This window comes from Myotis brandtii, unplaced genomic scaffold (assembly GCF_000412655.1).
Source record: "Myotis brandtii unplaced genomic scaffold, ASM41265v1 scaffold240, whole genome shotgun sequence".
Lineage (NCBI taxonomy): Eukaryota > Metazoa > Chordata > Mammalia > Chiroptera > Vespertilionidae > Myotis > Myotis brandtii.
This window is the reverse complement of record NW_005359064.1, coordinates 5,064,284-5,088,859: the sequence shown is the minus strand read 5'-3', so window position 1 is coordinate 5,088,859 and position 24,576 is coordinate 5,064,284. Positions and strand designations below refer to the sequence as shown.

The window sequence follows — 24,576 nt, the reverse complement described above, 5'->3', positions numbered from 1 at the left end:
GGGGAGGCGTGCTCTCCAGGCCAGTGAGCCCTGCCCGCTGCCCCACCCGACCTCTCACCATATCTGCTCAGGGACTTAGTGAAGGTGGACGAGTTGGAGATGTTGTAGGCCGATGTCTGTTTGGGCACCAGAGCCACCGAGGACCCATCCGTCACCTGTGGGCAGAGGGCCGGGAGACTCATGACCCACCGCTGGGAGCTGTGGTGACACCTCCAGTCCTTCCCAGTGCTGTGCTGGAGGCCAGTAACCTCACCACTCTGAGCCCCAGTCAGGTGGCAGGCCCACTGCACCCAGCACCCACACCCTGCCCTCTCCCACCGCAAAGGGGCTCCTCTGAGCCGGAGCAGAGGCCATGCCCAGTCCCAGAGCACGGGAGGCAGTGGATGCCCCTCAGATGGGCGAGTGGCCAAGGGCCACGTGAAGAGGGACTGACCACAGCAGGGAGAGAGCAAACCCAGGCTAGCCTTTGGTACACCTCCAGATGAGCCCAGTGGTGGGACTGGGAAGGCAATACATGTGACCCATGTCCCTCTTTTTGCCAACATCTGCCGCCTATACACAACCAGCGGCTGGACACCAGCTTCTGCACTGCCTTGGAGCCTGAGGAGAGGCTGAGCCATGGCCCGAGGGTGGGAGGTGCAGGGTCACCTGATAATGAGCCAGAGTATTCAACCTCTTCCAGTCGTTGTCAATCTTGGTGGTGACATCCTCATCCTGCAGGATGATTCGCGCCATGCGGCCCTGGCGCCACTCTGAAGAGAGGAAAACGGTGAGGGGTGGGGCCACAGGCAGGTGCCTCATTTCCCCCTTTCCTTGGTCTCCCTCTCAGCCCAGGAGCACAGGTGTCCCAGGGGCACTTAGTGCAGAGCCTCCTCCCTGCCTCCCTCCCAGCAGCTCGCAGCCTGGCTCAGAGCAGGAAGCATGTGCCCCCAGCAGCAGCTGTCCCGCCCCAGGCAGCCGACCCCCACATAACACCGGCCTTTGAGCTCTAGGAAGCTCTTCCAACCCCTCAGCCTGGTACCAAAGGCCTCCATGGTGGTGCCCCCACCTCTCCAGCCACATCTATGGTGGGACTCCCTAGTCCCAGGCCTGCTGCTCCTCCTCTGCCACCCCTCTCAGCTCTGTGGGTACCCCTACATGCCCAGCTCATGAGCCACAGTGCCACTCCCTGCCCCAACTCCGATGGCCCACCGTCCTCCTCCAGTAAGTGGGAACCCCAATCCCTGACTCTTACCTGGACAGGGTGGCCCTCTAAGTGTACTCTCTGATTCCATCCTCAACCCCACCTGCCTCCACCCTGCCCTGCCCACATCCAGAGCTGTTGGAATTACATCCCTTCCCTCAAGCCCTCACACCCCTCCATGGCCTCCAGCACCCTCCACCAGCAGCCAGTGCCTGGCCTGGAACAAGAGGCCCTCCTTGAACTTCTCCAGCCCCTAAACCCAACTCCTTGCACACCTTGGGAGGCGCCACCTTGGCAGGCCCATTGCTCAGAACCTCAGCACGGCCACACTGCCAAATAGCATGGAGCCCCTCCCTCACTCACCCAGGTCCATGTCCCCAGTCTTGGGCCGCTGGGAGTAAGGCACACCCTTGTACACAGCGTCCAGCAGCTTCTCCTTGACCTGCGTCACTGTGTCGCAGTTTAGTCCCTTCACTGGCACCTCAGGTGCGTTCTCGTTCTCAGGGTTCACACAGTTCAGGGTCTGGGGGAAGGAGGGGTGCAGCATCAGCACTCACCTCTCAGAGAGTAGGCCTGGGGGAGAGCATGGGTGGGGGGCAGGGCAGGACGCTGGGCCTGTGCTCACCAGCATCTTGTAGTCGATCTGCTGCCGGATCAGCTTGTCCTCACTCAGGGAGTAGCGTGCCTCACCCGTGATGGCATCGATGGGGCCCTTCTCCATCTGCTGCTTGATGGCGCAGTACAGCATAAACAGAGGCTCCCCTGCGCACTCCTGTGGCACAGGTGAGTGGGCAGTCAGGCTGCAGCCAGGACCCCAGGGGCTTCCAGCCCTGCCCACCCGCCCCCACCCTTCCGGTGCCTCTGCACCGTTCCCGCAAGGAGAAATCAGCAACATTTTCAAATTCTTCTAAGAAGGCACGTAGAAGCCTGGTTCCAGAGCCCAACAAAGACTGTGCAAGAGAGTAAGTTAAACAGACCCGCTGCCCCTATGAATGTTGACGTGAAAACCCCAACGCGACCTTAGCAAAGAGTGTCACGAGGACAGCAGAAAACGCGATGTGGCCACGTGGCCTTCATGCCAAGGAAGACGAAAGCCCTGAGTCCCCCCAGCTCAGGCCTCAGCGGGTCCACTGCCCCAGTCCCTAGCCAATGCCCTAGCACCCCACTTGCTGGAGCCTGAGGTGCCAACACTGTACTCTGGCCCCCCATGGACCACAACATGGGCAACCCTGTGCCATAGAGAACTTGGTATGACCTTGATTTGTTGGCTGTCAGGGGCCCTCCTAACTGGGACCCCGCCACTGCAAGTAGAGGGCTGCCCCGCTCCGTTACTCGCGAGGTGCGGATGCACCGACACAGGGCAGTTCACCAGCACTGAGGGGCACAGAAGTCCAGAGCCACGGTGCTGTGGGGTGGCCTCTGGGCATTCTGTGAGGGTCTGCTCTGCTCCCACCCTGACCATTGCCCCCCAGCTACCACATCGCAGCCACGAAAGCTGTCTCCTGCTCTTCCAACCACCTAGTGTCCCACCTCAGGGCCTGGGCACTGCTGTCCCTGCAGCCAGCACTCTCTCCTCAGGTCTTTACTGGCCCTTCTGGACTCCACCCAATCTGCCTTCTCAGAACAGCTCCCGCTGACCACCAGGCCAAAGCTGCTGGCCCTCATCACCATCAGGGCCCTGCTACAACCTCCGGCTGCTGTTGCTCTCTGTGAGGCTCTCTCCCAGCTGGAGTGGAAGCTGCCTGAGGGCCAGAGCACGGCCGGCTCACCCACATTACATCCTAACACTTAGCACGGAGCCTGTGTATGCCTGGGGCTCCAGACACTGCTGGACAACAGATGCCATGAGTGAAAAGAGTTGTCGAAGGAAGAGGCTCATGTCCTTATAGCAAAGGGAAGAAAGCCAACATCAGAGCTCACCCGTCCTGTCTGCCCCGGGCTGGCCCTGACTGTAAGAGCCACGCCTCAAGGGGCCCGAGTGTGGGCACAGGCTCCAGCATTGCCTTGGCCCCCGATGGGTGGAGTTCAGGAGTGTGCTCCAAGAAGGCAGCATCCTGGCCACCCCACCCCCTCCGTCACACAAGCAGCAGCTCTGCCCCATACCAGATGCTCTGGGCACCTTGTTAGCATCTGCAATAATTAAAGAAACAGCCCCAGACTCTCCGACATGCCTACCTCTAAATTATGTTTCATTTGCAAACTTGACTTCATTAAGTCAGCTGGGAAGAAGGCAAGAATGGGTGCAGATTAGGATGCAGTGCCATTAATAGCTGCCTCTTCCTGCAAACCCCATCCGAAGGGAGTGGCTGGGGGACAGACCAAGCACCCGCCCAAGGCTCCTCCCCTGCTTGCACCGCACAGAGGAGAAAGGGGTATTTCTAAAAGTCAGAAGGAAGAGGTTATTGGCCCAGGGTGACACAGTGAATAAGGGAAGCCAGGATTCTAACCCAGAACCATCTACCTCCAAAGTACCTAGTCCTCAAATGCCAAGTGTCCTCAGAGGGCGCAGGCTGAGCCGGCTATCTATTCCTGGCCCAGCCAGCAGGCTCCCCAGTGCTGGCTCCAACCGCTCTTGCAAAACCTGCCCAGATGGGGCAAAGTAGGAACGGAAGATCTAAGGCCAGGAGACAGGAAGGCCTAGAACCCAAGGACCTCTAGTCCTACCCTCCCTGGGCCTCAGTTTCCTATAAAGTGAGGGAAAAGGATGTCCTCAAATGCCTCCCAGCCCCAGCTCTGAACATGCAGAAACTACCAATGGATTTTCAAGTACAAAGATAATACAAATATAGTCTATTCTATAAATGATGTTAGGACAAGTGTTTCTCCACTTCGGAGGGGGGAGGGGGAATCAAGTGGGAGCCTACCTCACAGAGTACACAAATAAAAATCAATTCTATGAACAACACAGGAGTTATACAAAATGGAAACTCTGTATTTTAAAAAAAAACCTGTATAAAATACTGGAAGAAATAACTCTAAAAAAGCAAAAGCAATTAAGGATAAAAAAAAGACATTAAAAAAATAAAAGTGGCCAATCAAAAAAGGATGCCCAAGTTATTAGAGAAACAGTAATTAAAGCAACCAGCTGGCAAAGATGAAAAAAGAAAGCTGATAAAGTAGGTGTTATCCAAGGCCTGGGTAAGATTCTCAAACACTGAATCGGTGCAACCCTTTTTTGCAGGACAACTTGACAGCATATATTCCAATAAAAAATGAACATGCCTGATCACTTACAATCATCGTTCTGGATATCCACTTCAGCATGAACAAGCAAAGATCACTGATCAGCATGCTGGCCACAGTGCAGGGCACAGAGAGGAAAAATGCAACCTCTCCTACCACCTCCGGCAGCGCAGCACTCACACTGGGAACATTATGCAACTGTTAACAAGAAGGAAAACGGGCCCTGACCGGTTTGGCTCAGTGGATCGAGAGCTGGCTGCGGACTGAAGGGTCCTGAGTTCGATTCCAGTCAAGGGCACATCCCCAGTGGGGGGTGTGCAGGAGGCAGCTAATCGATGTTTCTCTCTCATCGATGTTTCTAACTCTCTAACCCTCTCCCTTCCTCTCTGTAAAAAATCAATAAAATATATTTTTTAAAAAAAGAAGGAAAGCCACCTGCAGAGGCGGCCACCACATCTTTGCCCGAGGAGGGGAAGCACAGTGTAGTGCAAAATGTATGGCCCTAAAACGGAAAGGACCTGTAGGGAAGAAAAGGTACAACACCAGGGTTTCTTCTTACTAGACGCTATTTATAGATATTTGCTTCCCAGTTCAGAACCCAGCGTGGGAGGACACACATCCCAACACTGATGGTGGTTACCCCAGAACGGGAGGGGGAGGGGGAACGGCTCAGCCCTTTACACTCTGTGCTGTCTAGGTATCTAAAATGAACACGGGTTACTTTTCTAGTTCAATTTTTGTTTGTTTCTTAAAGACAGTAAAGAATGACAGGGATTTGGGGTGTTTAAAAACAATGTATGGCACACTAAAAAGAAATGAACTTTCAAGCCATGGGAAGACATGGAGGAACCTCAAGTGCATATTACTACATGAAAGAGGAGTCTGAAAAGGCTACAGGACATACTGGAAAAGGCAAAACTGTGGAGACAGGAAAGTATCAGTGGTTGCTAGGTGAAGAGGTGGCGCACAGGCATCTAGGGCAGTGAAATTACTAATACTGTAATGGTGGGTGCAGGTCACTACCATTTGTCCAAAACAAAATGTGTAGCACCCAGGGTGAACCCTCACGTACGTGAACTATGGCCTTTGGGGGATGTTATTTTAACTTAGGTTCATCGATTGTGACCAATGCACCACTCTGGTGGAGGATGTAATAATGGGGAGGCTGTAAGAGGGCACGTGATACATGGGAAATCTCTGTAATTTCTGCTTGATTTCGCTGTGAAACTAAAATTGTTCTAAAAAGTGTACCAAGTCAAAGTATGGACCAAGGAGAAAAAAGCTGTTATCACGAGAATTTTTTATTTATTTATATGAAATGGAGATGTTAACTAACCTTACCTTTGTGGTAATCATTTCCCAATATATGTAAATCAAACCCTTACGCTGCATACCTTAAACTTATACAGTGATATATGTCAATTATTTCTTACTAAAACTGAAAAAAAATAATAATACAGTGCACTCATCCCTCAGTACTCACGGTAACTGGTTCCAGGACCTCCCCCATAGCAAACTCGCAGATGCTCAAGTCCCTTATATAAAGTGGCATAATATCTGCATATAATCTACAGGCATCCTCCCATTTACTTTAAATAACCTCCAGATTACTTATAATACCTAACACAATGTAAATGCTGTGGAAATAGTTTTATACTGTATTGTTTAGGGAATAACGACAAGAAAAGTCTGTACCTAATCCAGTGTAGATACAACCATCATAGGCCTAACTACATAGTAACACGTCAGTAACAATGTAACATCTCTTTTCCTGAATATTTTTGATCTGTGGTTGGTTGAATCCATGGATATAGGACCTGCAGACACAGAGGAGTGACCGTATACACTGAAAAAACCAAAACAGTTGTGGCACAAAGTCAGTGGACAGCTAATGTCGACGGGAGGAGCCTGAGCCAGTGCCGGGTACCCCTCCTGCAGAACCAAACGGCTCTGGGCCAGTTCCTCCTGCCCAGCACCTCACACATCCATATCGTGAGGGGCAAACATGATTTGGGAGTAGGGGGGTGCTCTGAGCAGATCGAAGCAGACCTTGGCCCTGCTCAGCTTCTTCAATGGAACCCCATAAGGGTGGGCCAGTCAGCTTGGCCTGTACTCCCAACACTGCCTTCCCACTCCCTTGGCCAGCCCTGGCCTCCTCTCCCCCAATCCGATACCCGACCCGACCCTCCATGAAGTAGCCCCCACCCTCGAGCCCACAGCACAGCTTCCTGATAGCAGCACCCACTCAACCGCTCTGCCTTCAACCCCCCGTGCCGGCCCCACTTGCCTACTTCCTGCAGCCTGACCCTCCACCTGGCATCCCACAGCACACACCCAATCCAGGCCTCAGACTGGATTTGTCAAGCTGGGGCCCCTTTCTCCGCCTGAGGAGCCTCAGGAGCAGACGGGTCGATGAAGCTAAGGCAGCTCAGACCCAGTGGCTCGTGTCCTCTAAACCTGCTTCTCTTGGCTTCCAGAGTGCGATTCAATGAGCGTGTAAATACATCACCGTATCACAGAATTTTACAGGAAATGCACAACTTTTCCTTACAGACTCCCAGCTCAGCATAACAAGAACCCCAGCATTTACTGGACACTCTCCACAGGCCTGGATTTTCCCAGATAAGCCCTGCACAGCCTGTCTCCCTGTCCACACAGTACCTCACCCCCACCTCAGAGCCGTCGCCCCCTCTGCCTTGCTAAGCAACTCCTTCCCTTCCTTCCTCAAACCTCACCCACCCCTTGACATCTGCCCCTTTTCACGTGTCCCGATTCCCATTTACCCTCTCTCCCAGCCAGGCAGGACTCTGCTCTGGGCACCTCTACGCCACCAGGGCCTGGGCCCAACAGCATTCTGAGTGAAGGGCTGAAGGCCCCCTTGGGTGTTCCTGATTCAGTAAGGACACAGGAAACAGAGGTCCATGGCTAAGAAGCAACCATGAGGATATTCAGGCCACTAGGCTCCACTGCCCATCATGCTGGCCATCTGCAGAACGTCTACAGAGGTCAGAGAAATGAGCGGAACACGTATGAACATACACCCCAGGCTTGGCCTGGGGCCCACTGTCCCCACCTTGTGAGTGTGTCTGCCAAGCCTTCAGATTTCAAGGGAAACCAGATACCTGGGTCTGAGCGATCTCCCACTCTCTACCTGCAGCCACACTGGATCCACCTGGACCCACGTCTGGCCCGGGGCTGCAGTTTGTGCCCTCTGCCTCCACCCCTTCTGAGGACGGCCTCGGGTCAGGGCCTGTCTTCTAGGGGTGAGGGACGCTCCCAAGCCTAAACCGGGGCTTGTCTGTGCAGCTTCTCCCCACAACGAGAGCCATCAGGAGGCCCCAGGTGTCTCCCCAGGCTGGCCCAGCCTGGGTGCTGGACACATGGACTCCCCTGCCAGGTTGTCCCCCCTCATCCTTAGCTCCAAGCCATGGGTACAGTGCAGAGACCTGGGCCTGTATTCAAACTCCAGCTCAGCCGCACACTAGCTGAGGCCCAAGACAGCTTGCCTCAGAGCTGGGGTGTCCACTCCTGCCTTGGTGACTGGGTGGGGCCTGGACAGCCTCATGGAGACAGGAGAGGGGCCAATGGGTGCATGTCCTGCAGGAGTCCACTCTGAGCCACTCTGGGCTGAGACTGTGCATCTCTGGCCTCCCTTTTTCCTCACACCCATTCATCTGTCCCCAACACCCTCTTGTCGTTCTCTCCTCCCCAGCCCACCTACCTTGAGGAATTTGTACAAAAGGAAGGTGAACCAGTTGGTCAGCATCTTCTCTGCTACTGACTCGGTCCTGGAGACAGACAGAGGCAGGGTGACATAACTTCCACTGCCAGGCCCACACAATACGCCCACCCCCACCATCACCCCTTCCTACAGCACTAAAGGCACTCATGGGCTGGGGAGCTGTGGTGGAGACCCCAGCCCTCGGCCCCAGAGAAGGCCTCTGAGCATGACTCAGGCCCGACACTGATGGCCCCAGAGTGGAGCTCCATGCCCAACACACCAGGTCACCACTACCAATATCTGGCCAGAGGAAACCAGAGCTTTCCCCAGAGCCACTACAGTAACGCCCCAGGCCGAGCACCCAGCAGGCCTTGGTGACTGCAGGTAGGAGGTGTGGGCTCACCGCCGCAACAGCAGCTTGGGGTGGTTCTTGCTCTCGAGGTTCTTCTCAATGAGGTCAGACAGCAGCTGCTTGAGCACGCCCGTGGCATACTCCATCTCGCCCTGCAGAGCTGTCATGATGAGTGAGGCCACGTTCCCACGGTCGCGCATGGAGAAGCTGCGTTGGGCCTCCAGCGTGCGGATAAAGGTCAGCAGGAAGTGCTTCTTGGTCAGCAGCTGCCCAAACAGTGTCAGTGATTTCTCCACATTGGCCTGTACCTGGGAGGACAGGAGCTTGCTCAGACCCACAGCAGGGTATCCAGTACTGTCATGGAGGGGAGGGGCAGGGCAGGGCCAGAGGGCAGGGCAAGGCCACAGAGCAGGCCTCAGAGGCAGGTGATACCCTGACAGGTGTCCAGGCCTCAACAGTCCTCAGCAGAATGGATGTAGCCTGGCAGCTGCCTGAGATACCCACTCCAGACAGAGACCCAGGCATACCAGCGTCAGCGAGGGGTGTAGAATGAGGGCCTGTTCCTGCCATCATCTAGCAGTTTGGAAGAACAACCCAACACCCCATCTGCTGGGCACTCACTCTGCTCTTGCCACAACCATCAACCCAGAAACCACCCTCCCCACTTCATGGAAGATGCCTGAAGTCCAGTGGGGGAAGAGGCTTATTGGGGCCACATGGCATGGAGGTGGAAAAAGAGGTGGGATGCAGGCGTGGCTGGTTCTCTTATCTGTACCAAGGCTTGTCAGGCAGAGGCCACCATGACACCTGGCTCCCAGCTCAGGCAGACAGATGGCAGGTCCCAAGAAGAACACACAGCCACAGCTATGAAAGCAGCTGGACCAGCACAGCAGATAGCAACATCAGGAGAGACCTGACAGAGGACATGGCGCTCCAAACATGCAGCAATCCCAGGGAATGCCTGGGCCCAAGCCAGAGTGAGAGGAAATCTTTCAGGTTCAGCCTAAGAGGGAACATCCCACCAATGGAACCGCACAGGTGAGCAGGCCCCCAACATGCAAGGTGTGCAGAGAAGGGATGCCCTTGGCTAGAGAACACGACAGAGCTGATCTGCAGAGCCCTGGCTATTCCCAGCGAGGAACTGGGCTCCTGGCCTGCCTGGGAGGCCCCTAAAGATGTGTTGTGCCAACAGCCAGGACTCTGACATCTTCAGAGAAAAGCCCAGCTCTGACGGCCTCCATGCTTCCTCGGTCACACATTCCTGCCCCAACAGCCACAAGAATTTCAGCTGGGCACTCACACCTGCCAGCATACATTGGCTGGGCTCCTGCCCAGTGAGGCTTGGCATTCAGAACCACCCAGGAGACAGACCAGGTGAGCTGCAGGGTGTATGAGACGGACTAGAGGGTTCCACAAAACCAAGGCGGCCCCAAGGAGCCCAGTCACTGGGATGGTTTGCTGGGTTGTGACTCTCCCACCCCAGACCCCTTCCTGACCTTCCTCCTTGCTTCCCAGCTCCCCTCCCTACAGGCTCAAGCCATCCATCAGGACCCTCCAGCTGCCCACCAGCACCCCAGGAGCCCCTCGGGTGGATGTGGGATGAGCCCCGGCCAGCAGCCCACCTCCATCTCCTTGAGCACTGGGTGGTCCTCAATCCCGGGGAAGAGCACCCGCATGGCGTACGTCCTGTAGTCGAGGAAGGGGATGCCAGCACCATCCAGGTCATTGGTCAGCTCGTGGATGTCCGTCTGCAGCTCTGCAAAGGCTATGGCCAGACCAGGAATCAAGGCAGGTGCCCCACTGGCCTCCAGGCTCCCCGACCCCCACTCAGGGCCAGGCTTAAACGCTGGCTCTGCTGCTCACTGGTTGGGTGACCTTAGGAAAGTACTGCACCTGCCTATGCCTCAGTTTCCCTGGTCCTAACACAGACAAAATCCCTTTGTTTCTCTGAGTCATCACAGGATTAGCCAAGATGAGAGCAGAGAAGGTACTGGACAAGGCCCAGGTACATGGAGCTCCCAACATGCAGCAATACCAGGGAATGCCTGGGCCCAAGACAGGAGTTCACCCCTCATACCGCACACTGGCATGTGGGGATGGAGTAACAATGGGTGTCAGCTCTTTGCCACCTAAGAGGGCCCCAACCGCCCACCCTGGTTCCCCTGGACTCAGCCGCCTGGAAAGAGAAGGGTTATGTCCAGATGAAGGAGATGGTGGGCAGCAGAGGTGCCAGGACCCAGGGGCTGTGCAAGCTCCCCAGCCCTCCACCCTGACAGCCACCAAATGCACAGCTCAGGCCTGCAGGCCGCTACACTGCCCGCCCACTCCAGGCGGCTCTGCCTCTCTCAGAAACAAGGCAGGCAGGTGCAGGCCCTGACGGAAACATTCCAGAGGTGTGAGGTATTGACCCTGCAGCAGCCCAAGGGATGAGCTATCCGATCAGGAGACAGAGGAGTGCCTGGCGGGCTCTGAGCAACAGCTGGCAAGTTTAACTAAGAGCCGGGCCTTCATCTCTTCAGCACGGCTGCCGGGCGTCTGTTTATCTCTACCTGGCTGCCCCGGGGTGCCCACCAGCTATTGCACCTACATACGCTGGCAGATTAAGGCTTCATGCACACCCGCCTCAGTGGGCAGCTGTCCTTGCTCCAGCAGAGGTTCCCGCCTGCAGAACTCCCCTCTGGTCCCTGCACACCTGCTTATGTCCCATCAGTGGCAGGCTGGTCTGTCGGGGAGTGAGGAGGCTCCCAGGACTGGCAGGGTACTCGGCAAAGGGATACCTTGGTCCCATTCAAGTTAACAACCTGATGACAGGCTCATTATGACCTCGAGGCCCTTAGGCCCACCCTAACACTTGGCTCCTTTTCTTCATTCACATTTAGGAACACTGCTAGTGTCTGCCTTCTAGAACTGTGAGCATTCACTAGCCAGTATCAGCAAAATGCTACGGTTGTGCCTAGCACCTCACAAACATCCAATAACATGATTATCACCAGTGTGCTGCTGTTCACCCCTCCTAACATCCCCAGCTCCTTAGATGTTGCTCAGAGACATGCACAGAGCCCGAGACCATGAGTGGGTAGGGGCTGGCCTGTTGCTGGGGACCTAGCCCGGAGGCACCATCTCATACCTAGCCAGGGAAGCCAGCCATCATGGGCCAAGGCACATGCATGGTAGCTGAACCTAACCCTCAAGTGACCACTGTACAGCCCATTGCCCATGGCCCCAGCCCCCACTTCCCTGCTGCCAGTACTAGGCCCCACCCACCCAGCCAGCAGTGCTGCCCTCAACTCTGCCAGGGATGAGCCATGGCACCCGAGCACACTGGCCTTCCTGTGAAACATCAGGAAGAGACAGGAAGCCCATGGGGATGCCCTCTGTTCCAGCTTGCTGACCCGCTAGCCACTGCTCACACAATTCCGACATCTGTGGCCTCTGCCTCCAGAACTCCCCACCCCCCCACTTCTCTGGACCACCTTCACCTGCCCCTGGGGTCCACCCACTTTCCATCAGGGGCTTCAGAGTCACAGGCTTGGGGAGCACGTGACCAGGTATGACATCAGGAATTGGCCAGAGTTGGGCACAGCAGGGAAGCTAAGCTCACCCACTATGGCCATCTTGTCACCACAGGGAGTGAGGAGCCCCAAGACGAAGCGATTCCTGACAGGCTTACATTCCGGAAGCCAGCGTACTCTGCACTTCCCCTGCAGAAGCCAGTCAGAGCTGATTTCTGCCATTCACACCCAGGGTCAAGACGTACACATGCCCATCCTCAGAGGACTATAGCCTGACTCCCTGAGAAAGGGCTCCTCAAGGACAAAAGCCACCCCAGGCCAGGGTCTGCATGTGCTGAGGGATAAAGAAAAGGCCTACTCAGCATGATGCTTGGCCACAGGCATGGAGCCACCACGCTAGCACGAGCATGCAGGCAGCACTGCCCTGCAGGCTCTGCACAGGCCATCTGGCACTCACAGCCCCCAGTGAAGTGGCACTGGCACTACGCCCATCCTACAGATAAGGAACCGAGACACCCATGATTATGTGTCTATCCAAGGTTCTACAGCCAAGATGGGGCTCAGACGGCTAGAGTCTGCATTGTAAGCAGCACCCCACAGAAGCCATACCTGCCCCAAGGCCCCAAGGCTCCAAGGCCCCAGGCCCCAGTGAGGCCCCTGCCTGCCTCACTGGGAACAAGCCCAGCACAGTGAGGCCACCAAGAATGTTGCAAACTGAGTGGAGTCGGCAGGCAGGCAGCCCCTGGCTCAGAAGCAGCAGCACCCCAGCATGCCCTACATTCCTGAAACCACCACCCCCGCCCCCGACCCTCCATGTTTCCCTACCCATAGCTCCAACAGACCTTCCTTGCATTCGAGGGCCACGCGGGACTCCAGGTTGTCCATCTGGAGCTGCAGCCGCTTGAGGGTGCGGTCAGCATCACGAGACTTGCGCTTGTAGGCAATGAGCACCCCCACGATGACAAGCAGCAGGAGGCCCCCACCCCCGCCGATCCCCACGATGGCGGGCAGGGTCAGCAGGCTGTCTGAGTACATCTGCAGCATGCCCGGGGAGAACTGGAAGCCACCAGCCTGGACCTGGAGGTGAGGGTGCAGGCTGTTCAGAAGGTGACATGCCCACTCACAGCTCCTGGGCCCACACTCTCAAGATCCCCACAGCATCTGCCCCTGGCCTGGACTGCTCAGTGGGGATGGGGACACTGGGGACCCAGGGTAGGTACCAGGCCACCAGGCGTACATGGATTGGATGAAGGCCAAGTTAGGGCTTGCCTGGAGCTGGGCTCAGTCGCAGAGTTGGGGTTGTCACAGGTAGGACTAGGTCAGCGGGTCAAAGACATGAGGGACCCAGTAACCAGAGCCAGGGCTGAGGCAGAGATCACCGGGCTATGGACATACCGTGACCTTGTGCTCCCCCGTGAGGTTGGGTGACTCGCAGAGTAGCTGCGTTTCTGACACTGTGAGGATGCAGGGCGTGGAGCCGATGAGCACCGTGTAGTTGAGCCTTGAGTTGCCAGGTGCAGGTGGTAAGAGATTCCGGCCCTGGGGGTGGAGGGTGATGAGCTAGAGCCCCATTGGCCCTTGCCTCACCTGCACCCCCACTCCTGCCCACTGAGTGAGGCCCACCTTGAGGATGAGTGGGGAGCCAGGCTTCAGCTCCAGGAGGCCTGTGGGGCTAAGTGGCTCCAGCACGGGGTCGGGAAAGTAGAGGAAGGAGGAGGAGTTGAGCACAAGCAGGGCGCGCACGTCATCCATGACAAAGCCCAGCTCTTCAGGCCGCTCCCCCAGCTCGGGCGGGCTGCGGGAAGGGTTGTCCACCGATGGGGCCTGGCACACCATGGTAGTGTCGTTGTACACCAGGCAGTTCTGGGGACACAGGTGCGAGGACACTGGGCCAGCTGCTCTGCACATGGAGCCCGGCCCTGGCAGGGCCAAGGGGCTGCCGCCACATATGCACACCCAGAGACCAGGGATGGCTTCTTTCCCTGGGGCCTCCGAGCACAGCAACTGCCAAGGTAGCTTGGGTTGCCTGAGGAGGGGGAGGGGTACGGGGAGGGGCAAAGACTCACGTTCTCCCTCTCGACACCTCCATACTTGGCCCGGATGCGGGGTTCTCGGACAGTGGCCAGGTTGGTGCCTGTGACTGTTAGGAGGGTCCCTCCACTAGAAGATGAGGGGATGAGGGGTCATGGGGTGAAGCTCTCTGCCCCAGCCCAGCACAAACAGCTGGGTCCCGACACACCACCCAGCTTCCCAGAAGACATAAGCAGGACACAATCTTTCAGCACCAGAACTCAGATTAAATCAGCCACATCTGAGGACAGGGATCGATTATCCTGAGAGCTGTGGCTGGAACATCTTTATTCTTTTTTTTTAAAGAGTGCAACATCAGAGTTTAGAGAAATTTTTGTGTAACACGATTTTCCAGGTTGCTGCATCTACAGCAGGGGAGTGACCAAAGTCTTAAACTTTGCTATTTCTACTCCCACCCACAGAGACAGACCCAGGCAGTACAGGAAGGGTTTGGCCACACCCTGCCCAGTTCTGCACAAGGCACCACCACTGTAAAGAAACCACCAGAAATACAACCACCAAAAATTTGGTGGCAGGACCACACAAGGAAGAGGAAGAGGAGAACCCAGTGCAAGAGCTCCGTCCTCATAGCATCACACGGGACGAGGGCAGTAGCCAGGTTGGGGCTCAGGGCAGGCTGGGGCAGCCCCACCTGTTGATGCTCCACTCTGGGTCAATCTTCAGGATGGTGGGGTCCTCGGTATAGTTGTACTTCACCTCAGGGTTGGTAAGCTGAGCACGGTTGATGTTGATGACAATGGGGGCGCTGCCAGGGCTCTGCCCTGGGGGTGTCAGACACCGGATCTCCCGGGAATTCCTCCTGGAGGGGCCCCATGGGACAGTGAGGATGTGGGTGCTACAGCTCACCTCCCAGGTGGGCTAAGTTTCTAGGTTCCATCGAAAACAGGCATGTGGGCAAGTTCCTCCCCAGGCCTTACCTACCCAGCTATAAAACGGGGCCACACCAGGACCTGAGGACTGTTATAGCTACTTTCTCCAAGGGGTCAGGTGTTTGTCTGCTCGTCTTGGACCCCATCCTGGCCCTCTCCTTCCAAACTGCCCTGCTTGGTATTCGAGGCCCTATCTGACCAACCCACTAGCTAAGGGGCAACCCTGGCTCATTCCCCAGGTGACCCAGCCACGCCCATGCCCGGACTGGAGAGCCCAGCCTGGCAGTCCCCACAAGCAGGCTGCTGAGTGGTAGGGAGCTCCAGGAGGCCCAGGGATGGCTGGTGGGACAGAGACTGGGGAACCCTGACTTTCCCACCTGCTGTGGCACTGCCTCCACTCAGCCTGTGGCTTCTGTTGCCATGAGAACCAAAGTGCCAAGCTCAGTGCCAACTCTTGCTACATGGGTGATGCACACGCCTCCCCTGATGTGAACCTGGGGCTAAGCCTGGGCCCGGACTGTGAGTAGGCAAAACGAACTGGCTGGAGCGGGGGAACTGGGTCACTCCCACTGGGCGGGCAGCCAGCCAGTCACTACCTGCACCTGGGTCCCCATCGCCTCAGCTCTTTCAGCACAGCTGGGAGGCCCGCAGCCACCAGGCCCACGAGTGCAGCAAGACTGCAAACACCAATAATTAGTCTGATAACGGGTAATTACCACAGGAAAATATTTAAAGGGCCGCTCCATTATCATCCCTAATCTAAAATTATCTATTTCAAGCCTCAGGGCTTTTGTTAGCATTTTTTCTCTCTTAAAATTTTTAAAAAATACTTATTAATGTTCCCAAGGGATCCCTCAATCCCAGGACAGGGTGGTTGTGCCTGTCCCTTGAGCCCAGGCCCTGCCCACCGGCCAGCCCTGCCTACCTGCCCTTCCCACTCTGAGGTAGCCTGTCTCCATGGTAACCTTCTTACCACTGGTTTCCATAGTGATCACCCTGGCCAGGCTCTCCAGGTTCCCCTTGTTTCCCAGGCAACGGGAGGGGACATGCAGCCATCTGAACCAACCACCACCAGGGGAAGGTGGGCTATACCTGCCACCCCACCCCCAACCCCATCCACACCCCTTACCAGGAGAAGGAGCAGGGCCGGCCGCCAACAGACACGGCCACATCACTGCCTGCATTGAGGTGGCTGCCCTCGATGCCAATCCAGGTGCCCCCCGAAAGAGGCCCCCGGGCAGGACTCACGCGGTAGAAGGTTGGAGTCTGTGGGAAGAAGGAACTTGCTGGAGCTCCAGGAAAGGCCTACCCCTTGGCCCAGAGGCTTGCTTGCATCTCCAGCCTTGCCCAGGCCCTGTGCTCGTGGACTCTCAGACAGAGCCCACAGGCAGGGCCCAAAGTGTACAGAGGAACCTGGAGTCAGACCCCAGAGATGAGGAGGGGAGATGGAGACCAGGAGCAAGGGTGTTGCTGCACGAGGGGGTGGGGGGAGCCCACACGAGGATAAGGAGCCCCACAGTGGAGGTAGCCTTTGGGCCAAGCCAGGCCCTGCAGGGACAGGCCTCACAGCCCCCTGAGGCCTCATGGGAAGAAAGGGTTCCAGGCTGGGTAGGGTGGGGCTTACCACAAAGGTGAAGCGTTTGGGCGACAGGGCCCGGAACTGGGGGGAACAGTCCCGCACGCACACCTCCACCAGGGCGTCATGGGCCCGCACTGTGCTGGCATCTCCGATCTCGCAGACGATCCTGTGGGGCACCAGGGGCCTCAGAGGGCTGCAGCAACCAGCTGGGCGTCAGGGCCTCCCCACCCTCTCCAGGCGGCACTCACTGCTCGGCACTGATGTACTCGCTCTCCACAGGGCTGCACAGCACCTTGCCCACTCGCACGCCCAGCCGCACGTCCTCGAAGCGCAGGCCCAGGTTCTCACCCATGATTGTAAGCCTGGTGCCTCCCTGCCGTGGGCCTGTCTCTGGGGACAGCTGTGGGGAAACAGAGGGTGGGAGGCCAGCAAGGGCCATGAGGAGCTGCACAGGGAGGCAGCGGGGCAGTCAGAGACCCCATTCCCCTCGGTGGCCCAAGAGGTGCACCTACCTTGAGGATCTTGGGGTCGGTGCAACGGCTGCTGCCATGGTGGGCATGCATCCAGGCAGCAGGCAAGTCAGCAGGGCAGTGAGGACGCAGGGAACAGCGGCGCTCAGCCACGCACCAGCCGCACTCAAAGCGAGGGTCAGCTTTGAGGCAGAGGCCACAGCTCTCCCGCAGGGCCGGGCATTTGTAGAGGTGGGCTATAGAGGGAAACACAGTCAGCGGGGCCAACCCACGGCCCCACCCCCAGTGCCATCCCACCCGGCTCACCCTGGATGTTCTGAGGGTTATCGATGATGAAGTTGCCGTTCCACACCACCGACAGGTTCACAGGCAGGTCGCTGATGTCATTACCCTCGTAGGAGTACTGCGGACAGTATGCAGTACGGAGTCAGGCCAAAACCCCAGGAGGCAGGTCAGGGCTTGTGTACCCCTCCTGGCCACCACTGGGGCTGGATGCTGGGAGCGAGCTTGGTGGGGCAGGGTCTGGGGGCCTTGCCTGTCCAGACTGGTGTTTCCAATCCAGAGCTGGGTACCCAACAGAAACACCTGGCCGCCAACCAACCTAGGGACTAATCCTCTCCTGCCACACCCAGCTCTCCCTCCAGCCCCTAACCCCAGGTCTTCCCTCCCAGTGGCCCTGGCCCCCGCTCTCCAAGCAAACCTCTGTCCCAGCAGCATATGAGGTGTATCCTCCAGGATGACCTCCCTACTTCCCCCACCCGGAGTTGAGGACTTCCTAGCTGGACCCCTTGGATGCCTGTCAGGGATGCTCTGTGAACTGAGGTACAAGCTGTGTGCCCCCATGCCCTGGGCATAGGCTGGCAAAAAGCACTGTCAGGTGAGGCTCAGCCCCCTGCCCCTCCCAGGAGCTCAGACCCAGCACTCTCTGCTGTGCCCCACTGTCTGCAGTTGAGGCCCTCCACTCCATCCCAGAGCAATCCATCGTCATTGTATCTGCAGGAATTTAGCTGGATCCTATCACTTCCTGATACTCCCTTTCCCTTTAAAAACGGTTACAGAAAAGATAAACGTGGGCCTGGTGAGAGGGGAGAGGCAGACGGGATGAGGAGTGCGAGGAACGAGGTGGCAGAGGCTCAGGAATGGTGAAGAGAGAGACACACAGACAGACGGCCTTAGACGGAGAGGAAGGAGAAGGTGGACAAGGCTAGGCCAGGGAGCCCCACAGAGATGCAGGTGGAAGGTGTGGCTGGCAAAGTCAGTGATACAGTAAGGAAGAGAGAGAACTGAAAGGACAGGACAGGCAGCAGGGCACAAGGAACTCCAGCACCAGCCAGCTGGCTGACCTGCCCCCAGGAACCTGTTATGACCCCCAGACGCCAGCCCACCTGCTAGGAGAAAGGAGAGGTTGGTAAAGGGTCTGCCACCACTGGCAAGGGACCCTTCCCCTGGGATTCTACAGGGTGGGGGCCAAACACAGGCCTTGCAGAGAACTCAGGAGCCAACAGGGCCTTGGCCACCGCAGGAAACCCCTGCTCTCCTGACGACATTCTTCCTGAACAGATGGGGAAACTGAGGCCTGCCAGCAGTCACAGAAATAGCTGGAAGAAGGCCTCTCGGGACCACCACTCTCCCAACCGACAGGAAAGGTTTTGGCTCTACAGAGATCACCGTTACTGAATCCACTGAACTGGATAACAAGCTTTGAAAATGTCATCCTATTAGATTTAAGGCTCCAAATGTGGCTGCTTCTTGGCACTGGGGCAACACCTGCCTACTAGTGTGCAAATGCATGGGCTGCTATGAACAGTGTCTGTGTCTGGCCACAGGAGATATAAAAGGAGCCGAGTACTTGGGCACAATCCCCCTAACCTTGGCCCTCTGGAAGCATTGGGTAATGACAGCATGTGGGAGTTTCCACACCCTCAACCTGGCCTCCTACCCACGTTCCCAAGACCCCATGCAAAGCCCACATCTAAGTTGCCCATTCCCACTTCTGAGATGTGCTCCCTCCAAACATCTGGGTGGCTCTTGGCAATGCCCCACCCCCACACCCAGGCATGCCTTAGGGGGTGGCAGACACCTTGGGAGCTCGAAGAACACCTGACTGTGCCCTCTCCTTTTGCTCATGAGCAGAAAGCAGATCCTAAGTCCAGCAGAAGGGGTTCCCCAAGCCCCCTGCCAGCTCCTCCAGCCTTACCGAGGAGTTCTGGCACTGCAGACTGGAGCTGTTGAAGCGCAGAGCGTTGACACGGGCCGGGCTTCCCGGGATGTGAAAGAGGCACTCGTACCCACGCTGGCCCGACTGTGGCTGCGGCAGGTTCCGGGCAGTGAGGGTAATGGGCTTCACCACGCCCACTGGCACGTAGATCTGGGTGGAGGGCAGGATCTGCGGGCAGTCCTGGGGTGACAAGGCTTCAGCTGAGCGTAGAAGGGGCCAGTGAACAGGTACCCCATTGTGGCCCAGACTGCAATCTATGTGCAGAGCTCGTGCTTCTCCGGGGCAAGCACCACTGTGCCCACTTTATACACTGGAAGACTGAGGACCTCAGGAACAGGCAGCTGATCCAGAGGCAGGAAGCCTGGGTTCTACACTTGCCAGACTATGTGGCTGCACTCTGTGCCCTGGGGCAGGCCCTCCCCCCTCTGGGCTCAGTGTGCTCTGTCTAATGCTCTAGGACCCCACCATTCAGCAACCAAGAGGTCCCATCTGGTCCACAGCTGAAAAGGCCCTTGAGACAGAAGCAGCCAAGAGTGAGCGCTGGGGCTGTAAGCTCTGCTAGGGGCCCAGAAAGCATGTAAAAATAGTCAGGCAGAAAAACAGTCGGGGCCCCCAGGGCCAGCATTTTGGCAACAATAACTGATGCAACAGCCCAGCTCCCTTGCAGCACACTGACAGCAGCCACAGGAGGAGACAGACCCAGGGGCATGCTACTGAGCTGGGCTTTAAATAGAGATGCTGAAAACAGGCCGTAATCCCCAAGGCCTGCAGTATCTCCCAGCAGAGCGTGGGCCCAGGCCTGGCTCTGCAGAGGTTTTGGAGCCTGTAAGGGACACTGGGGGAGCAGAGCCAGGCGGGCTGACTACTTCCCCTGTGTCTATAGGGTGACCCCATCTCCACCAGGGAGAGGCAGATGATGGTGACGTGTACCAAGGACCACCAACCCTGCACTCAGGGGCCCACCCAGCACTCTCCTTGCCATTTGAAGGGGTGCCCAGCCCAGCCACCAGGCCCAGGATCTTCCTGCTGCCTCCCTAGACCTTGTCATCCCCACTGGACCCCTCAGCAGCCCTGGCTCGTCCTGGCCACCAGGACTGTTCTCGCTGTTCCCCCGCCTCACACCTCCACTCTGTGGACACTATCTCGGCTGCTTAGGAGCCAGCGCCACTGTCAGTCTCAGAGTGTAGGCCCTGTGACCCCCAGCTAGTCTCTCTGGCCGGGCCTTGGCACCTCAGCCATGAAAAGGATTCTGACATTCCTTTCAGACACCACCAGTGGCCTGAGACCAGGCTGAGCTGAGAGAAAGATGAGTAATGTGGACCAGGACTCTTCCTTAAGGGGACCCATCTCTGCCCATTCAGGGGGCTCTGGGTCTGTAAGCTGGCTCAAGTCTACGAAGTGAGTGAGGAGCCACAACTGTTTATATGACTCAAGTTAAACTTTTAGTCACCTGACCTAGAACTCTTCTGCCTACACACAGTAAGTAAGACTTTAGAAAACCTCCCTTCCATTCCACTTCAGGGACACCATGACCAGGGCAAGTCCCTCCTGGTAAGGAGGCCACCAGGAGGGAAGGCACGTGACGGTCCTATGCTGGCCACCCCTCCCATTCCTGGCAGAAAGCCCTAGCTTCTAGGTTTGGGTTCAGAGTGAGTGTGGGCTCTGCTTCAGGGGTGCTCTACATGGGACCCCTGCCAGGCATTGGACCTGCACCAGCTGCCTCCTCTACGCCCTTCCCTAACATGCTCTGGTGGCTTCCACCTCAAACAACCCGAGCACACGTGAGAGTACAGGGACGGGGCAAGCAGTGGGGTTCTTGGGGACTCCTTCCAATGGGGTAGGGAACCAAGACACCACAGAGTGAGCAAGCTCCTGAGTGAGGGGTGGCCCCAGAGGAGCCAAATCCAAACAAGAGATGGGAAGGAGAGACCTGGGCTGGGAGCCCAAGTCCTTACAAACAATAGGATTGGTTGTCTGCGGATGATACACTCCTTATAAACATACCCATAAAACCTGGGACTACAGCTTATGATGGCATATCTATGGAATAAATCCATCCCCCAATAGCCCTCCCTGGACCCACAATCACTCCCCGCTTGGCCTGCATGGGCAGATTCTTCAGGAGGGGTCTGCACTTGCTGCTCTACTTCCCCTGGCCATTGAGGCCCACAACAGCCCACCGAGGCTCCTAAACCCCACAGTCACTAACCCCACTGGAATCAGCCCCACCAGCTTCCTGCTGCCCCAGGGCCCCTGCCCACCCCCAGGACACCTTGGCCCAGTTCCTCACACAGGCCAAACTCCCAGCAAGCTCACTGCCCACCCTCTATGCCCCTGGTCCTCACACTACTCACTCTCACTCTCAGACACTGTCACGCCCAGATGCCCTCAGCCCCTGCCTGCTCTCAGCCTGCCCCACACTGCCATCTTGTCCCATGATGTTCAACAAAGGTCCAGAGGGTGATGTGAGGGGTGACCAGGGGAGGCTCTGTGAGGAGAAGCCCAGAGCATGGCAGGGCCCCTGTGCGTGATGCATTTCCTCTGCCCCAGGACTGTCCACGGAAGTTCAGGCCCAGTGCCCCACGGCCGGCAGGACCCACACCCTCTTGCCCTGTCCCACCAACAGGCATGGTGTCACTGCGAAGAACAGAGCCTTGGTTTCAAGTTCCGGCTCTGCATCTGCGGGCTGGACATGGAGACCCCTGGCCACTCCCTCCCTGCCTGGCAGGTTCCAGGTCTGCCCATCCTGGTCCTGAGAGCCTGGGTTCCAGGAGTAGTGACCCTACTGCTCATGAAGTCAGTACCTTGCCCAGGCTCCAAATAATTATGACCTAATTACCATCAGTTACCACCCAGGACCTCAGATGTCTCCAAGGAACTGACCAGCTCCTTGTAGATCAATCTGACATGTCCCCTTGTCCACATGGACTCGGGGCACTGGGCCCACCTAGCCAGACACCTCACACTCCAGGCTCCCATAGTCCTGCATGGTCAGACCCCTCTCCACATGGTGCCCCAGGGGGACCACTGGTCTGAGGCTTCTGCAGCTCCCCTAAAGGTCACAAGAGACTCAGTGACCACCAACCAATGCCATTGGCTGGCCTCAGGCCAGAACAGCCATGAAGGATGTCCCCAACCTCACAGACCTCTTGGTTGGCATCCCAGCTACCCATAGGTGCTCTCCCAGGCACCCCCGCAGGCGACACCTGGTCTTGTTACAACTCTGAAACTCTGCACCTCCCCTCCCCTGAGATTGCCTTACCTCAGACACATTGACGCGGCCCTCCAGGAAGGCGCAGTCAGCAGCATTGTGTGTGCACACATGGCGGTATTTGCACCAGTGGCAGGGGAAGGAGCCATTGACACACGACAGGCAGCTGCAAGGAGGGAGTGGGACAATGAGGCCAGGCATCACCTGCCTCCAACAGTTGTCATACAGGGCCCCACCACAGCACCTCCCTGCTGCTCCTCCAGTGGTTGATCACAGTGCCACCCCAGGGCCTTTGCACTGGCTGATCCTCCACTTGCTCAGAGAGACCTTCCCTGTCAGCTGGTCTTACCCACTGAGCTGCCTGGTGCTCCCCTCCCTCCTTCACTGCTCTTCCCCAGACCCTCAATAACCTGACAGTCCACCCGAGAACCAGTCTACAGAGCCCTCCTGATGACGGACACATCTAAAGTCTACACCGTCCACACTAGGACACACATGACAATTACCACTGGAAATGTGTTAGTGAAACTAAGGAAGTACGTTTTAAATTCTGTCTTGTCTTAACTTAGATTTAAATTTTGGTGGATAGAGCTATGGGAGATATCCACCACCCTGAAGCAGTCCACCTCCCCAGCAGGAGGGCCCTGAAGCCTGGCAAGAGCTTGTCCCATTCATTCTGACACGTCCCCAGAGCCTGGACAGGGCCCTTTCAGTGCTCCGCCCCCGCAGCTTCTTATGACTCGTACCTCGTCTCTACAGCTTCAGTGGCCCCCTTCACTACCACTCCCAGGCAAATACCACTGGCTCTCTGAGAACCTACCAACCTGCCAGCCACTGGGCTTCTCCTGAGACCCTCAATCCCCTCCAGCTCTGGAGTGCAGCCCCCTGCCCCAAAGATACCAGCCGGCCCAGAACAGAGGTCATACCCTGGTAATAACAATATCCAGGCCACACCATCAAAGGCAGGCACAGCTGAGGCTGAACCCAACCATCCCCACGCCCCATGTTGGCCCTTCCAAGGTCAAGCATCCTCCAGATCATGGATGGGGCCGAGAGCACCCCTCTAGGCCCAGTGTGCCAGCCCATGGAAAGATAAATAGTAGGTCCTCAGCTGCTTCCATTCTTCCTGCTACTCACAGCCAAGACAGGCAGCAGACAAGCACCAGACCAGCACCAGCTTCCATCCTGGTTCTCTGTGCCCCAGCCTCTCCATCCTCCACCCCCAACCACATCTGGGGCAGCATGAGCTAGAGGACCTGGACTGCTACCTGTCCCAGAACAGCAGGTACTAAATAGCCTGTCCCATGGCACACCATTGCCCATCTAGACGGCCTAGCGGCCTCCGTCCCCCTCCAGAGCTCCCTGCTTTGCTTTGGTGCCCGTAGGCCATTCCTCATACCGAGGCTAAGAGCAAGACTCTCCAAGTGTGAACCAGTGCAGGTCACCACCCACCTGCTCTGACTGCTGCCCCCGCCTCAGGCTCATCTGGCCCCTCTGCCCAGGGGCTTGCTCTCATGGCAGAACTCGCCTCCCACCCTGACTACTGCACAAGGCCCGGAACACTCACGACTGGTGGACACTGCAGTTGTAGAAGACAAAGTCCACGGAGGCAAACTTCTTGCCCGTCTCCTTAGACTTCAGGTAGAGCTTCACCACCCGCTGGTCTCCTGTAGGGCAGCACATGCTCAGATCACCAGGACATCCATGCAGGGCAACCCCCAAACAGGAAATGATCTCACCACGGACCATCCCAACCACCAAGTACACAGCCCCTGGCTGCACCTCAGCCCCTCCGGCTGGTGGACACCTGAGCATACCAGGTGGGCCCCTGCTTCTTTGCACCTGTCTCCTGACTATATACTGCTCCCATTTGGCATCTGCTCTTTCCCTTGCCATCCTCCTTGGTCACCATGCAACACCCATTCTCTGTCCCCAACAACAGTCCACCTCCCCAGCAGGAGGCCCCTTCGAATGCAGCCCAGACCCAGCTGTGGTGCACTTACCCTGGCCCTGAGTGATGGGCGCCACCTCCCCCGAGGACGGCGAGTGGCAGTGGATACGGCCGTCCTCCAGAATGCTCTCAGACTCAGTGAAGTCCTCGAAGGAGCAGTTGACGCCGGCAGAGAGGTCAGGCACATTCCAGGCCTGCAGCACCAGCTAGGGCACCCAGGGCAGGAGTGGGTGAAT

General features: G+C 57.2%; 1 protein-coding gene across 2 annotated transcripts in view; it reads right to left on the bottom strand.

The window, feature by feature from the left end:
- PLXNA1 (plexin A1) overlaps window positions 1-24,576 on the bottom strand; it is a 51,256-nt gene that overhangs the window by 7,508 nt on the left and 19,172 nt on the right. For both annotated transcript variants that reach the window (XM_005866943.2, XM_014540298.1), the window contains 21 exons: window positions 24,393-24,546; window positions 23,957-24,056; window positions 22,441-22,555; window positions 19,158-19,358; window positions 17,267-17,363; window positions 17,003-17,196; window positions 16,739-16,890; window positions 16,536-16,656; window positions 16,041-16,177; window positions 14,674-14,841; window positions 14,018-14,111; window positions 13,575-13,814; window positions 13,347-13,490; window positions 12,794-13,028; window positions 10,062-10,204; window positions 8,491-8,747; window positions 8,088-8,154; window positions 1,809-1,955; window positions 1,547-1,706; window positions 649-752; window positions 59-155 (listed from right to left, as the gene is read on the bottom strand). In XM_005866943.2, coding sequence (XP_005867005.1) covers window positions 59-155; window positions 649-752; window positions 1,547-1,706; window positions 1,809-1,955; window positions 8,088-8,154; window positions 8,491-8,747; window positions 10,062-10,204; window positions 12,794-13,028; window positions 13,347-13,490; window positions 13,575-13,814; window positions 14,018-14,111; window positions 14,674-14,841; window positions 16,041-16,177; window positions 16,536-16,656; window positions 16,739-16,890; window positions 17,003-17,196; window positions 17,267-17,363; window positions 19,158-19,358; window positions 22,441-22,555; window positions 23,957-24,056; window positions 24,393-24,546 — 3,127 coding nt within the window. The remainder of the gene's footprint in view (window positions 1-58; window positions 156-648; window positions 753-1,546; window positions 1,707-1,808; window positions 1,956-8,087; window positions 8,155-8,490; window positions 8,748-10,061; window positions 10,205-12,793; window positions 13,029-13,346; window positions 13,491-13,574; window positions 13,815-14,017; window positions 14,112-14,673; window positions 14,842-16,040; window positions 16,178-16,535; window positions 16,657-16,738; window positions 16,891-17,002; window positions 17,197-17,266; window positions 17,364-19,157; window positions 19,359-22,440; window positions 22,556-23,956; window positions 24,057-24,392; window positions 24,547-24,576) is intronic.